This window comes from Phyllobates terribilis, unplaced genomic scaffold (genome assembly GCF_046119375.1).
Source record: "Phyllobates terribilis strain yellow unplaced genomic scaffold, ASM4611937v1 Scaffold_5__5_contigs__length_657084704, whole genome shotgun sequence".
In the NCBI taxonomy this organism is placed as follows: domain Eukaryota; kingdom Metazoa; phylum Chordata; class Amphibia; order Anura; family Dendrobatidae; genus Phyllobates; species Phyllobates terribilis.
The window spans coordinates 411654578-411671422 of NW_027362765.1; the positions used below are offsets into that span (position 1 = coordinate 411654578).

The following is a 16845-nucleotide window of genomic DNA, read 5'->3' on the forward strand; positions in this document are numbered from 1 at the left end:
CTCCTGTGTTCTTTATGAGAGAGCCCCGACTGACATCTTTGCCCGATGGCTTATCTGTGTAAGAACAAAGCGATCGTCAACCTTAAATTGGACATGCCCAATTGCCAACTTCCTCGACCATCAGTCGACAAGCGCCCCACATACAAACCTAAAATAATGTGGTTGCATAAGTGTGAACACTCAATTTAAATTAAGAATGAGGTTGTGTTTACTATTTAACATGAGTTTATATGTGCATGGCTAATTATAGTCAGTACACAGCTGCCATCATTTACAGCGATTCTGATTAACCCATATAAAGTTTAGCTGTTTTAGTAGGATTTTCTTTGCATTTTCTGATTTGCATTTTACAGCAAAAGCCATAGTCTGTAAACAGCTTACAACACAGCAAAGGGATCTCAGGTTGAAAGTTATCAGTCACGAGATGGGTAAAAAAAATATTTAGATTCATTACCTAGAATTAAACATCCATCAAAACTGAAAAAAAAATTGGTCTGGGAGGCTGCATAAAAGCCTACATTAAATGAGCTGCAGGAATTTCTGGCAAGTACTAGTTGTGTACTTTATGTAACAGCAAACTCCCGTATTCTGCATACGTCTGGCCTGTAGGGTAGGATGGCAAGATGGAAGCCTTTTCTTACAAACAAAAACATCCAAGCCCGACCTATGTTTTACCAAAACCTACATCAGGTCTTTCGAAAGCATGTGTGAAAACGTGTTACAGTCTGACCAGACCAAAGTTGAACTTTTTGTCCATAATTCCAAAGAGTATATATGGTACAAAGACAACACTGTGCATCACCAAAAGAACACCATACCCACAGTGAAGCATGGTGGAGGCAGCATTATGCTTTGGGGCTATTTTTTCAGCAGTTGAAACTGGGGCTTTAGTAAAGGTGGAAGGAATTATGAACAGCTACAAATATCAGTCAATTTTGCAACAAAACCCTCAGTCTTCTGCTAAAAAAATAATAATAGAAACGATGAAGAGGAATTTCACTTTTTAGCACGACAATGACCCTAAGCATACCTCAATATTAACAAAACAATGGCTTTGCCAAAAGATTATCAAGTTTTGGATTGGCTCTGGCCTGAATCCAATTGAAAATCCATGGGTGACCTGAAGAGGGCGCTGTACACGTGAGATGCCCTAGCAATCTGAAAGATTTGGAGCTGCTGCAAGAAATAGTGGGCAAAGATTGCCAATTCTAGATGTGCCATGCTGATAGACTCCTACCCAAAAGATTGAGTGCTGTCATCAAATCAAAGCTTCAAAAAAAGTATTAGTTTAGGGGTGTGCAACCACCTTATTTAAGTTCTTTATTTTTTCTTTTCCCACCCAAAAACAATCAGTTTCTTTTTCAATTAAATTGTACAGATTATGGGTGACATTAAAGTTGGAAAAGTTCAGAAATGATTCCTCTTGGTATGATTTTTTACATGACAAAAAGCTGGCATATTCACAAGGGTGTGAAGACTTTGTATACGCACTGTAATACATGAAGTGAAAAATTGTATATTCTAGCACAAATATGATGTGCACCGCAAAAGCTGTTAACAAATTCTCCCTTTTGTGGCTATATTCAACACATCTATTTTCAGTGTAGGAGTGCGCTCAAACATGCAACAAATTTTTTAAAGTAAGTGCAACATTTTCTACATAAACAGACAACCTCTGCTGGGTCAATCTAAAGGAGCTTCACATTGCGCTTATCTTCACGTTCATGGGTCCCCATCAGGACTTGCATCCGAACTCCCCTGCAAAACGGGATTCGGACATATGCGCCGATGGGGCCATAGACTATAATGGTTCTGGGAGGGCAAACGTGCGCTCTGCCATGCATCATTTTCGGGCGTCTGATTGTCCTCCTCCAGTAGGTGTATATGCCCAAAAATGATGCACGTCACAGCACACGTTCACTCTGCCGGCACCATTATAGTCTTTGGCCCCGTGCGAATTCCATTTTGCATGGACGCAAGTTCCAACGGGATCCACGACAGTGAAGATAAGCGCAATGTGAAAGCGCCCTAAGACGTACCACTGTAAAAGCATTCTGTAAAGCGTTGGCCAAATTCACATATGTCCATGTAGTATTTATCAATTCGTCACACAATACATTGCACAATTTTAAACAATGAAACCTGATAACATCAAGGTTCTGTAGTCGGAGTCAGAAGAAATGTACGAACTTCAGCTTCCAAATAAATATTATTAATATTGTATAATTCACGTATTAAATTGCTTATTGCATATTGACTTGTATAAGAATTTAGGAATAATGGTAATAAAAACACTGGTAATATTTCATTTATATCTCCGCAAAAGAAGCTCAGATTTTTAAGTCTACAGTAATGTTTATAGCTGTAATGCAAATAAAAATGAAAATATTCAATGTACACTTATAGCTTAGCGTACAGTTGCATTTGTTTGTATGTTGAGCAAAACAAAAGGCTGAAGTTACCATTTTACTGCAGTAAATGAGTTATTCATTATTATAGATGAGCCAAGTATGGAGGAGTCGGAGCTGGAGTTGGACGGAGGGTGGGATAACAGAGGGCTGGCAGAAGTTTGGCAGCCCTGGGTGCAACTTGTTCATGAATGTGTCCAATATTGTAGCACTAGAAATATCGCTACAATAGACAAGATAATCTCTTGTTGCAGCTGCGGAATCATAAGTCTCCAATAGAAAAGCTTGTCTAAATCTTATAAATAAAATCCCATATTATCGCAGCAGAGCATAGAGTAACATAGATACATAAACACTAGGCAGAGGTCACATTTATTACTATGATTTATAGATTTACTGTTTACTTCCTCTTGGTGTATTTAGGGTTTAATTATTCACAAGAGCCGGAGGCTTTACTATACTATGTATCATTTACTACACATCCACAGCGATCAATATCCTGCTGTAGGATAATATGTAGCAGCTAGGATGTCTTTCACTTTGACATTACTGGAACATGGCTGTTAGAATTTCAGTCAGATTCTTGGCAGACACCGACAGCGAGGTTCCCCCCATTTATGACTGACGCCTCTGTCAATTGTGTCCACACTGCTGGCTCTGTCAATATCAGAGTATGTCAGATTTGTTGCAAAAACTACTACAACTGGGTTCAAGTATGGGGGATGCAAACATTTGCAAAAATGGAATTGAAATTTCTGCAACTAATCTGCAATGTTTGACCATAATCATTTAATTTTACAATATATATTGTACAACCATAGTCAATTAGTATTACTATATATCTCAATGTATATTATATTTAAGGGGCATCATCTAATCATTTATTTAACCAACTATCTAGTCCTTTCTATCTTAACACTGCGTTTGTATGTACTGCATGTATTTATGTACAGTATATACAGGGGTGGACATGCCATGGGTTTAACCGCACAGGGGGCCAATAGATACAGGGGGCCATTACCACCATCATCAAATAACATGGAATTGTGATTTTATAATGAGCTAATGGACTGCATGGGGGCCATATATTGTTCTTGCACAGAGGTTTCTTCTGTCTGTGTCCTCTCCTGCATGTGTGTGTGTGTGTGTGTGTGTATGTGTATGTATATTTATATATAAAATATGCTAGGGATTCACCTGTTCTCCTATGGGCCAGTCCGAGCCTATATATACACATACTATAGTGCATGTGCTATATATTGAAAGTATTGGGATATATAATAAAAGTAATTAACTATAGTTATACAATTTATTGTAAAAATTATATACATACATTAATGCATATATATATATGGATTGGGTTTTTCTCATACATTTAATCCATGATTTTATATGTAATTGTTTAACACACTCTATAGCTGCTGTACATAAATTGGTAAATTGATTTTTTACGAGATGTAGGCTTTAGTGCTTATAATTATATACTTCTAGATATATACAAAAAAGCAGGTTTTCTTATGTATTTATATTATAATATATGATATATATATTATTTATATTATAATATATATGCAAATTTATGCAAAAAAATTTGCTATTTTTTTTATATATTAATATATATGTTACATTTACGTGTGGATTTTTATATATATATATATATATATATATATATATATATATACACACACACATACATATACAATCTATGTACAGCAGCCATAGAAAATGTGTTAGATGATTACATATAAAATCCTGGATTAAATTTACGAAACTGGAACATACGCAATCTGTAATCGATATGTCGAACATCCCTATCATCTATCTATGTATCCATCTACATATCTTTCTACCTATCTATTTAGCATATATTTAGAATTTATCGCTAAAAATAAAGTGTAAACATATGAATCTACTCATCATTCATTGCCTATTGGTACAATTAAGAACCAGAGAAGAATTCCATAGTAAAACAGTATAAACAAAACATATGCTGACAATCTCTAGATAAGTTGTTAAATAATTTATTTTAATATACAAAGTTGTTTTTTTTCCAGCAACTGGAGCACAATATTTTAATCTAACGTCAAAATCATTGAGTCGTTTTTTTTCCTCATGTCACTGTATTTTTGGCAGATTTGTGGGTACAGACCTTTTTTTTTGGGGGGGGAGGGGGAGGGACTTGAGAGAAATGCAAAGAGCTTTATTTTATTGCCTTGGAAAATAACACACCAGAAAAAAGTCTATAATTTTCTATTTACAAAGTGACAGGAAAATCTGTACAAAACAAGTAACAAAATGTCTTTTTATATATAGGGGCAGTGTAATAATAGAAGGGCATGGGCTCGACGGGTGACAAGGATTATTTAACCCTTCTCCTTCTCTGGGGACAGAAGGGTGATATGGATTATTTAACCCTTCACCTTCTCTGGGGACAGAAGGATGATATGGATTATTTAACCCTTCTCTCCCCCGACAGAGAATCATTCAGAGTCCTTTTCAGTCTAATTTACACAAGCGATAAGATTTTTATAACTTATTCTGTAAAAAATATATATACATCTCAACATACAATTTAGTCTGTACAACACATAGCACTTACATACACATACAACTCTTATTTATAATGTGAATACCCTGGTCATCTCAGCTGGTAAAGCGCTTTAAAAAGAGGTTCCTGGGATGAGGAGAGAAGGGATGAGCTGCAGCCATTGGAGAAGAAGTCTTGAGATGAAGGCAATCAAGACGAGGCCCCCTCTCTGGATGTGAGGTCCTGGGGTGAGGAGGGGATGTAAAAGGTGCAGGCTGGACTGGAGCTCCTGCAATGGGAAGGAAAAGGGAGAGGTGCAAGCTCTAGAGGACGTGGAAGGAGGAAAGAAAGAGGTTCAGTCTTTGGGGTTAGGTGAGGTAGTTGGAAAAGAAAGTGTGCAGTCTCTGGGGTGAGAAAGGTGAAAGAAGAGATGCAGGCTCTGGGGGAGAAGGGTGAAGGAAAAGGTGCAGGCTCTGGAGGAGAAGGGTGAAGGAAGAGGCGCAGTCTCTGGAGGAGAAGGGTGAAAGAAGAGGTGCAGGCTCTGGGGGAGAATGGTGAAGGAAAAGGTATAGGCTCTGGAGGAGAAGGGTGAAGGAAGAGGTGCAGTCTCTGGGGGAGAAAGGTAAAGGAAGAGGTGCAGTCTCTGGGATAGAAGGGTGAAGGAAGAGGTGCAGTCTCTGGGGGAGAAGGGTGAAGGAAGACATGCAGGCTCTGGGAGAGAAGGGTGAAGGTAGAGGTGCAGGCTCTGGGAGAGAAGGGTGAAGGTAGAGGTGCAGGCTCTGGGGGAAAAGGGTGAAGGAAGAGGTGCAGGCTCTGGAGGAGAATCGTGAAGGAAAAGGGACAGGCTCTAGGGGTGAAGGAAGAGGTGCAGGCTCTGAGGGAAGGGTGAAGGTAGAGGTGCAGGCTCTAGAGGAAGTGGAAGGAAGGAGGAAATAAAGGTTCAGTCTTTGGGGTTAGGTGAGGTAGTAGGGAAAGAAAATGTGTAGTCTCTGGGGGTAGAAGGGTGAAGGAAGAGGTGCAGGCTCTGGGGGAGAAGGGTGAAGGAAGCGGTGAAGTCTCTGGGGGAGAAGGGTGAATTAAGAGGTGCAGGCTCTGGGGGTGAAGGAAGAGGTGCAGGCTCTGGGGTTGAAGGAAGAGGTGCAGGCTCTGGGGGAGAAGGGTGTAGGATACTGTAAAGTCTCTCAGGGAGAATGGTGAAGAAAGAGGTGCAGTCTCTGGGGGATAAGGGTGAAGGAAGAAGTGCAGTCTCTGGAGATATGAAGAAGAGAATAGGTGCAGAGTCTGGGGGTTCAGTAAGGAAGGAGTTTAGGAAGAGGTGAAGTCTCTGAAGCAGAGGATCACAAGGTGTCCGAGTTATTGCTGCATGGACTCAGCAGATTCAAGTTTGTGTTTTTGTGCTTTTTCAACAACCTGGAGATTTTCTCATCATCTGAGTTGGGGTCCAGGGGTTTGTTGTACTCATCATCGTCCTCATTGTCTGAGCTCTCCTTCATCTTCTCTGTTTCTGAGTCATGCTTTTTCTTGGCTGAGGCCATCTCTGCTGCATGTCTTTTCCTCCACTTTGTCCTGCGATTTTGGAACCAAACCTACATAAAAAACAGGATAATCACCCATGAGAAACTACAACTATGTGTCCTAGCAAAATATACAATGTATGAAGTGTATGTGATAAACAACCGCTACTAATAACACATCTATATACTCTCTAAAGTTATATCTACGGTATAACAAATTATACTTATGTTGTACAAATAATATTTTATACATTGTATATAATAGTAATGCAAAGTGGAAGCAATAAAAGCATGAGGGAAAATCCATTCACTGTTAAGACATAATTATATTAATGATAAAGTAAATTTTATATATATATATATATATATATATATATATATATATATATATATATATATATATATATATATATATATGAGAAAAGGCAGTCCCAGATATATCTATCCTGGAGCATATGACTACCATTAAAATAAAAACTAGGAAAATAAGAAAAAATTAAAATGTAGGCTTACAGATTACATTTAAAGCATTCAAGTACTATTGCAAATGATTAAAATGAATAAGTAAAATAAATTGCATCGAATTTACATTACTGTAATAATATATTTTGTGTAATGTATTATTTTTTATCTTCAACAAAAAAAATATATATGAAAGTCCACTTACATTATATATTAACCTACCAATCGCTCCATGTCAGTTCCTTGCACTTTTGCTACTTATATTATTGACCAGTGCAATGCTGCATTATACTGTGCCCTTACTATGTGTCTGTATATTTTATATGTATTATACTGTAGGCTAATCATGGACACAGTGAGCGGAGCAGTAGATTCGCATATTAGGAGCATTAAAATCAAGATATTTAGACTTTAGTTTTTGCAAGTAGATATAAACTATGTCCGCTATCGGGATATATATTGCAATTCCTTCTTTATATCCAGCAAACAGATTATTATTACATTATTAGGAAAAGCAACCTGTTTGCATTAAATCTAGTAATTCGATGTACAGGTGTCGCCAGCACTGCAGTCACATAAAGGCATTCAGATATATACATTATATGGTGATTATTATTATAGACCAGTGTATATTGATTTTTCCATCTGCTTTTTATTTCAGATAGTTTAATTCTCATTTGTGCAAGAAATTTGCAATTAAAATAAAGCAATAAGTTATATGAAATCCCTCCTCCCTTCCCATCAAATAAAGGCAAATATGAAGTAAAATGCGACAAGACTGTAATTGAAATGTAGAATAAAAGTGACAGCTCAGTGATTTGTCATTATCTGTGATAGACTTGTCATTTATAATTATTACTACCTATCAGGAGCACTTCATGCTAATCATATCCAATAGATTGTATATGGCAAAACCTGCTTATTATTATTCTTTTTATTATTATTATTATTATTATATAGTTGTCAGATTATATTAGATTCCCCACAAGCAGTGTGTTTTTTAGAATCGTTGTAGAAAAGATGAGAACCATAACATGAAATAATATAATTTCATATAGAAACTTTCTAATTATGTAAGAAAGCCATCAATAATCTGTAATATCAATAATATTACACTGTATATAGTGTCATTTATTATCTATTATTTTTATCACAGTAGCTATATCAGTAATATCACACTATAGTGTAATATATTTATTATTACAGTAGCTAGATCAATAATATTACACTATATATAGTGTCATATTTATATATATATATATTATTACTACACTAATTTAATAATACACTATAATATTGCACTATATGTAGTAAATGGTTATATATTATTACTACACTGCAATCTATAATGACAGTAATATACTATACATAGTATGATATATTATTACTACGCATAATAATAATATTACATTATATATAGTAAAGAGTGTGTGTATGTATATATATATATATATTACTACACTAACTTATGTACTATATATATAGTGTGTATATAAGATCACTGTATAATAGTAATATTACCTTATATATAGTAACTCGTGTGTGTGTATATATAACTACACTAATGTATGTATTATATATAGTGTGTATAAATTATATTATTACTATGTATAATAGTAATATTACATTATATATAGTAAAAAGTGTGTGTGTATATATAACTATTACTTATGTACTATATATACACTACATATACTATTATAAATGTATCGACAAATGTAAGTGATATACTATGAATATATAATAATGTAGATGTTTTAATTATATTTTAGATAATGAAATACTGTGCTTTATACGCTGAAAACTGCAGTTTAGAAACACATATTGTATTACATATAAAAAGTTACTTTTACAACCCTGACACCAATATCTATAAGTTACAGAATATATATAGATTTGCAAATATATGTATGAGGCAGTGATACAAGAGGAATGCAGATGTGTAATGCTAGGTGCAGGGGTCTTACCTTGACCTGAGACTCGGTCATGCCCAGGGAGTATGCCAGTCTTGCTCTTTCCGGTCCTGCCAAGTATTTGGTCTGTTCAAAGGTTTTCTCCAGTGCAAAAATCTGTTGCCCTGAGAATGTGGGTCTGGAGTGCTTCTTTTTGCCGTCTTTGTCCAGCATCAGCCCGGCTTGTACTAAAGACATTACCAGTAATAACAGCAATTTATAAAGTGTCCACTGTACCAGACATCGGTGCTGTCAGAGCCTGCTGGGTGTTGTAGTACCACCAGAGAAGCAGGAAAGCACCATCATAGTAAAATAATTTTTTTGGATAAGCAGCTTGGAATTTAGGATTTGTTTTCCTGGTATAACTATTTATAATGAGATCATGCAGCAACTTATGTGAGAACAAGAAAGCAGTAACTATGGGGACACTTGTAATAATAATACTGTTACATAAGTTTCTAACATCCAGGATATAGATCTCTAATTATTAACTCTATAAGGCAACAACCCATCGTGTTTATATTGTGGTGTATACGGTACTATATAGTATATATTATGGTATATACTGTACTATATATACTGTATATATTGTGGTATATACTGTACTATATAGTATATATTGTGATATATAAGCTACTATATATATAGTATATACTGTACTATATAAATATGTATTGTGGTAAATACTGTACTATATACTGTATATATTGTGTTGTATACTGCACTATATAATATATATTATAGTATATACACATTGTACTATATATACTGTATATATTGTGGTGTATACTGTATTATATAGTATATTGTGGTATATACTCTACTACATATATATTATATACTGTATTATATAAATATCTATTGTGGTACATACTGTACTATATATTATGTACTGTGGTATATACTGTACTATATATAGTATATATTGTGTTGTATACCGTACTAAATAGTATATATTCTGGTGTATACTGTATTATATAATATATGTTGTGGTATATACAGTACTATATATATATATATATATATATATATATATATATATATATATAGTGGTGTATACTGTAATATATATAATGTATTGTGGTGTATATTGTAATATATATATGTATTGTGGTATATACTGTACTACTATTTATATAGTATATATTGTGGTATATACTGTACTATATATATATATATATATATATATATATATATATATATTGTGGTATATACTGTACTATTTCTATAGTATATATTGTGGTGTATACTGTAATATATATATATATAATGTATTGTGGTGTATATTGTAATATATATATGTATTGTGGTATATACTGTAATAATGCAGGTTATTATGAATGATACACATTAATAGTAAGAATACATTGTATGTTTATTTTGAGGTTACAACAATGTTGCAATGTCACAGGAATGTTCTATTCCTAGTAATAATGATATAATCCTCATCCTGTCTACCTGTGATTAGGGGGAGGATGCACTTACCAGGACAGGCCAGCCTGGGATCCCTCCATGGAGAAGCCTGCATAACTCCTGGCCAGAAGATAGGGGGTCTCCCTGGCAGCTCAGCCAATGGTTTGGGGTATCTAGACACAGCTGCTGGGTTAAAATACATCCCAGTGGAAGTGGCGAGTCCATTAATGCGAGGCAGGCTGGAGAGCAGGTTGCCGGTTGCCCCCAGGGCTGTGCCCAGGGGCCTGCTGAGGATGTCACTAATCCCATGAGGTGTCCCCAGGGGGAACTGTGCGTTTAGAGCGGACAAGTTTGGGGCTTTGAAGTTAGAAGGATTCTGCAAGGCATAAGGGAACAAGGTTGTCTTCATCTCTGCCATGTTGTGCAGGGCTGCCAGGGGGGTACTGCTCAGCACGAATGCACTCTGTCTGTTAGTATCCATCTGCCCCACAGCTAACATTGGTGTTGAGCATCCAGAGCAGCCTCAGCCTGTGTGGGAAAGCCAGGCAAGTCCTGCAGCCTCCAGGGGAACTTTCTGTGGATTACCACTGATGTCTCAGGAGCAATGATCAGCCACAGGCATCCAGCCTAGTCTATGGTGTCCCTGCTGCTGCTGCTGCCTGCTGGGTGCAGTGGATTAATCCTGGAGGAGCTGAGTGTCCCCAGCCTGAGTCCTGCACACATCCCACTGCCACCCAGTCATTCTGTAGCACTGATAACTGGCCAGCACCTGCCAGCCTCAGCCCCTGATTGGCCAGCCCCAGCCCAGGCCCCTGCTCTGCAGCCACGTCACTGCCTGCACTAAATGAAGCTCTGATGATAAAGTCAGGTGCTTTACATGGCTGTAAATCCACACACTGATTTATCTCTCCAACCACTAAATAAATCCCATTCAATGAGAGTTTAGTGAGGCTCTGGCTTTAAAAAGGAATATATAGCCCTGGATCTCATCACAGGGTGGAGAATGGAAATGTGATGGTCATTATGGGCTGAGGATTAATTTGTCTTAGTTAAAAAGGCAAGAAATAAAGTACAATAATACTGCATCTATTACAGTGATCTATAGTAAATAATTATCCACAGAGAAGCAGCAGCCACACGTGGATATATATATATATATTGGGTTCTTATAAATCACCAAGAGCAAATATATCTCCACTGGATCTCATTGTGCTCAATTATCCTAAACAGCTACAACTTGTAGCATCGATGTGGAGTCTACTGCCAAAATCGAAATGTAGATTATTATTTATTATTATAAGTAGTAGCATCATTATTCTGGAGGTTCTTGGTAGTATCACAGCTTTTGTTATTATTTTATTATTATCATTGTTGTATTATTGTATTATTATTATAGTATTATTATTGTTGCATTATTGTAGTAGTATTATTGCTGTATTCTTGTATTGTTATCATTGTTGTATTATTATAGTTTTATTGTAGCATTGTTGTAGTATTATTATTGTATCATTGTATTATTATCATTGTTGTATTATTGTTATTTTTATTGTATTATCATTGTTGTATTATAGTAGTATTATTAGTATTATTGTAGTATTATTATAGTATTATTGTAGTAGTAATATATATAACATATATCTATATGTATATATATACACACACATATATATATACATAAATATATATGTTATATATATATTACTACTACAATAATATATATATATATATATATATATATATATATATATATATATATTGTTAGCAATGTTATTTATTTTGTTGGTATTGCTAAACAGCAAAAGTTTTATTAGTGTTAGTATTTATTTATGCATTAATATGTTTGTTTATGTATTTATTTGCTGTTGCTTAATGTGTTTTATCGTTTTTAGTAACAGTTTGAGTAGTTGCATTATTGTTCCTATTATCGGCATTATAACTTTTTTTATTACTACCAGTCATACTGCTGATATGGTTGTATTGTAGTAGTCCCAACATTACAGAAATTTCTAAGATTTATTAGATTATTTCTATCACTTCATAAATATGTTTCTCTTTTACTTTTCGGACATTTGAAACTGCCAACCTTTGCAGACTCCACAGTGCGACTTTTGCTTTTTTGCAGAGAGAAGAAGTTGTGCAGCAGCCGCAGCAGCAGGCGGGGGGATACTCCAGGCGCACACATTGGAGGTAGGTACTTTACAGGCAGAACACAATAGAGACAGTAAATGAAGATTGTGCATTCAGCCATCACACACTACAATGTCTTCTCATCACTGGGAGCTTTTTGTTTTCAGGCTTCCATTGTATATAGTCTGAAGACCCCCTTCTCTCTCCTGGAGATATTATTATGTGCTGAGACCCTCCACATGGAGAGGGTTATATGTGGATATAGGAGAGGGCCTGTCTGCTAGAATGAATGAGAAATGATGGGATGTGACCTGTCCTGATTGCCCAGAGTGACAAACTGCTGCCATTAATATAGTCCTGAAATGACAAGGTCCCCAGCTCCCTCCCAGACCTCTGTCCCATTATACACACAGAGTATACACACCATATACATTACACCAACATCTCCATTATTAATATCCATCCATCTATCCATCTATCTACTATATCTCTATCTCTCTATCCATCCCGCCCCTCAGTTTCTTTTCTGCTGAGGTCTCTTCTCTGGCAGATCTATTCTATAGTCAGAGCCTACATGGAAGCTAGAAATTGCACCAATATTATTAATTCATTTATTTTCGGATATACCTGTACCCATTTTTTTTTTGTATTTAAACATAAAGAATTGTGATGAAACTCTGAATATCACTGCTGCTGACATCATTGTGCTTAGTTGCAGTTTAATACAATGTGTATTCATTTTCCTTTGATACCTAAGAATTAGGATAATTTCAACTGATTGCTATAGATGGTGGATATCTGTAATTGTACATATGGGTTTATGGATGGATAGAACCATAGAATACACACAAACATAATATTTCCCCTCCAAAATTCTATTTTGTTTCCATGTTCTAACGGGTTAAGTGTTTTAATCACAATTATAATTTAAAGAGTAAGTGGAATGTTTATGATAATGGTGATCCGTAATCTACTATTATATAATTATTATTAATATTTACTATATAAAAAAAGAGACATAAATTGTCCCTTTAATTACACAGTATGAATGATAGGAGTGAGAAAGCCCCATAATAAAGGGGCAAGTAAAGAGCAGGCTCTGCTGTATTCCTTCACATCTATAGATGGGGATTTTTCTGATCCTATGTAACTGCTTTCACACAAATGTCTATTTGTATTCAGTACAGAAGGGTGGTATATGGTTATTAGCTATTAAATGATATATTTGCAATTTTAAAATATATATATTTTTTATTTTTTTTTACTGTCATCCTGTGTTCATACATTCTGCAGATCTCCTGCACAAGCCCCATATCCTCCTTCCTCTGCAGTTAGTATGGCAGGAGCCAGCAGTCACTGACCTGTATACAGCCAGGAGTCCCTCATCAATGTATATATATCAGGATGCAATTGATCTTATATCGGGTAGTATTAGCTGATGGGTGAAATGTCGCACATACACTATAGGCTGCGAGAGCAGATCTCACTGTCACATCTGTCATTTGTCGCTGTCACTGACACTTGTTGGGCAGTGATTGTGCCCTGCTCCTCACTCCTCTGCTCGGATTATCCTGCAGTCTGCAGAGGGATATAGAAGATAATAGTGGACTGCGCAAAATAGTGTTTTATATCCTGAGATGACCTGTATTGGGGAGAGGAAAAGCTTTATACACAATTATTAATGAGATTTAGAGCTAATAATATATATATTGTTTTTTTTTCCTGATATTAATTATTATTATATCTACATTTAACAATACAAATAATAAAAACACAATACTAAATACCGCCGAGTACTGTTAGTGCAATATTGAATAATTCCAATATAATAACAACATACAATAAATATTGTAATGCTATGATTATTGCTACAAATGATAACAATTCTCTTTGTTTATTATTATTATTTGAATTTTAGTCATTTTAATATTTCGAAAAAGCAGAGCTATGTGAACACTTTTTATGCCCCAAAAGACAAAAAAGTATTATCGGAGTGATACCTTTATTAGCTAATCAGAAAAATGATATTTGCAAGTTTTCAGAGCTCAGAGGCTCCTTCATCGGGAAAGTTTGGAACAATATATATTTTTTAATTGTACAGCATGAAAAAAAACAAAAAGAGGTTACAGTGACCTATTCATATAATGCTAGTACTATTAGTATAGGATTATTAAAAATAAGGTCAGTGATTTATATTATTATTATTATTATGAGCCACATAATCTTTACTACCAATATCACTGTTATAGGATCTCATTAATTTATAGTACGATGATTATTATTTGAAGATATTTTCACTCCTGAACAGAAATAATAATAATGATGATAATAATAACAATAATAATAATAATAAACCTGATAATTAACCTAATACATAATAACAACAATAATAATAAAAACAATAATAATAATAATATATTATCATAATACACATTATAATAATAATTAACCTAATAATAAACATAATAGTAATACCCATAATAATAATAATTAATAATAATAATACTCAACATAATTAATATTCAGAAGAATAAGCATCATAATAATAACAATACACATAATAAAAAACTAATAATAAACATAATACATATAATAATATTACAAATAATAATAAAACATAATTAACCTAATAATATCATTTAATAATAAATATTACAATAAATATAATAATACATATGATTGTGATAATAAACATCTGCTAATATTTAATTATGAAACTATTTGATTTCATTATTATAATAAAATATTGAATTATTCTTGTAGTTTTAACACTTGAGTAACAATGCAGAGATATTTCTATACTGATACATATTTTTATTATGTAAGCTCCTATATTCCTATAAATCAATATGTATGTGTGAATTTCATCAGCATCATTATTGGCCACATTAAATGGGCAGTCCTGGTATAAAAGCTGCTGGATCAGAACCTTCAGTCACAGGGAGGTCTGTGGAGGGGGGATGTCATTGTGTGGATGGGCAGGACTCTCATTGCTGTCAGTAGATGCAGAGATATTAATGGCTCTTTATAGACCCCATCTCTTTATGTTCAGACCTGTAAAATCATCATAAGTTCTCCTCTGAGTTTATGTAGAGCTGATCTGTCATCCAGCCCATAATGAATACCAGGACAATAGCCAGATAAAGTGTCCCTGTTACCCAGGGATGTCATGTAAATGCACTTCTTCTTCACATTCACTCTCTCTGCTCCTGAGAAATTCTCCTTTCATTACAAGCCTAATGCAAAAATAATCCAAGCTGGATACATTGTAGTAACACAGTGATCACTTTCATCACAGCTACTCGGATTTGTAACCAGAAAATGTCAATAGGAAACAAGTTTTACAGGATTGAAGATGGATTAGATGAGTCTTTCTGTTTTATTAATATTATGTTTGTGTCTTTTTTTTAATATTTAATCTATTTGTTTTTTTTTTTTTTTTTGAGTGATAATTTGGAAGTGGAAAGTGGCAGGAAATGTACTATTTATCCACACAACTCATCTCATTATTTTTTTGTTGTAAAGTTGTATCGGAAAATTTGTATTTATACAATATTTATTAATACTCATATTCTACACTCATTTTTTTTTATACTGTTGTGTGATCATATTAACATAAAAAAAATTCCAGAAATGCAAACATTTATTCATTTACTGGGTCTGTTGCTAACCAGGTCCTTGGCACACAGGAGGCTCAAACAGGCTGGTCTTTCAGCTCCCTCTAGTGGACAATGTTGATTAAAGCATGAAAACTGTTTATTCTTACAGATAGATCATATCCTCACTGATTGCAAATAATATTATATAATTTAACTATTATTTATATAATTCCTTGAATTTAGTATTTACCTGCTTGTGCGATATATAGCTTTTTCAATAGTTACATAGCTACATAGGTTGAAAAAAGGCACAGGTCCACAAGTTTAACCTTTACCCACCAATAATACATTATCTATCACAAGATCATTTATAAACTAAAATACCATTTGTTATGATAAAGACATTAAAAGGTTTTTATCTTCATTTAAAGGGCTTATCCAGGACTATATATATATTTTGCTATCCTATGGGCCTCAGAACTAACAGGCATGTAGTTGCTAACTACCTGATTGTTCTATCCCGCTCCAATCACTGCCAGCACAAAGTGGTCATAAACAGCTTCTGCCGGCGATTCAGAGGCTTCCACTGACGTCATGTCAACAGAGCTGCGGCTTATCTTCAGCTCTGCTCTGTTGACAGGGCTTCACTGCCAATGTCATGCTGATTGACAGCTAGCCCCCCACTGCCCACCTGCAGGGAGCCGGCTGTGAATCGGCATGATGTTGGCAGTCATGCCCTGTCAACAGAGCAGTCCAGAAGAATTAAGAAATGGAACGTCCTCACCCATTGATGGTGGAGTATTAGTATTGCATCGAGGGGGTCATCTCTGGAGGTGTTTTGCA

General features: G+C 34.9%; 1 protein-coding gene across 1 annotated transcript; it reads right to left on the bottom strand.

The window, feature by feature from the left end:
- Window positions 1-4413: 4413 nt before the first annotated feature.
- Window positions 4414-11047, bottom strand: NKX6-2 (NK6 homeobox 2). Its single transcript, XM_073685124.1, has 3 exons — window positions 10349-11047; window positions 8879-9051; window positions 4414-6521 (listed from the first exon to the last, which is right to left on the bottom strand). The coding sequence occupies exons 1-3, from the start codon at window positions 10773-10775 to the stop codon at window positions 6273-6275; spliced, it is 849 nt and encodes a 282-aa protein (XP_073541225.1). The 5' UTR covers window positions 10776-11047; the 3' UTR covers window positions 4414-6272.
- Window positions 11048-16845: the final 5798 nt, after the last annotated feature.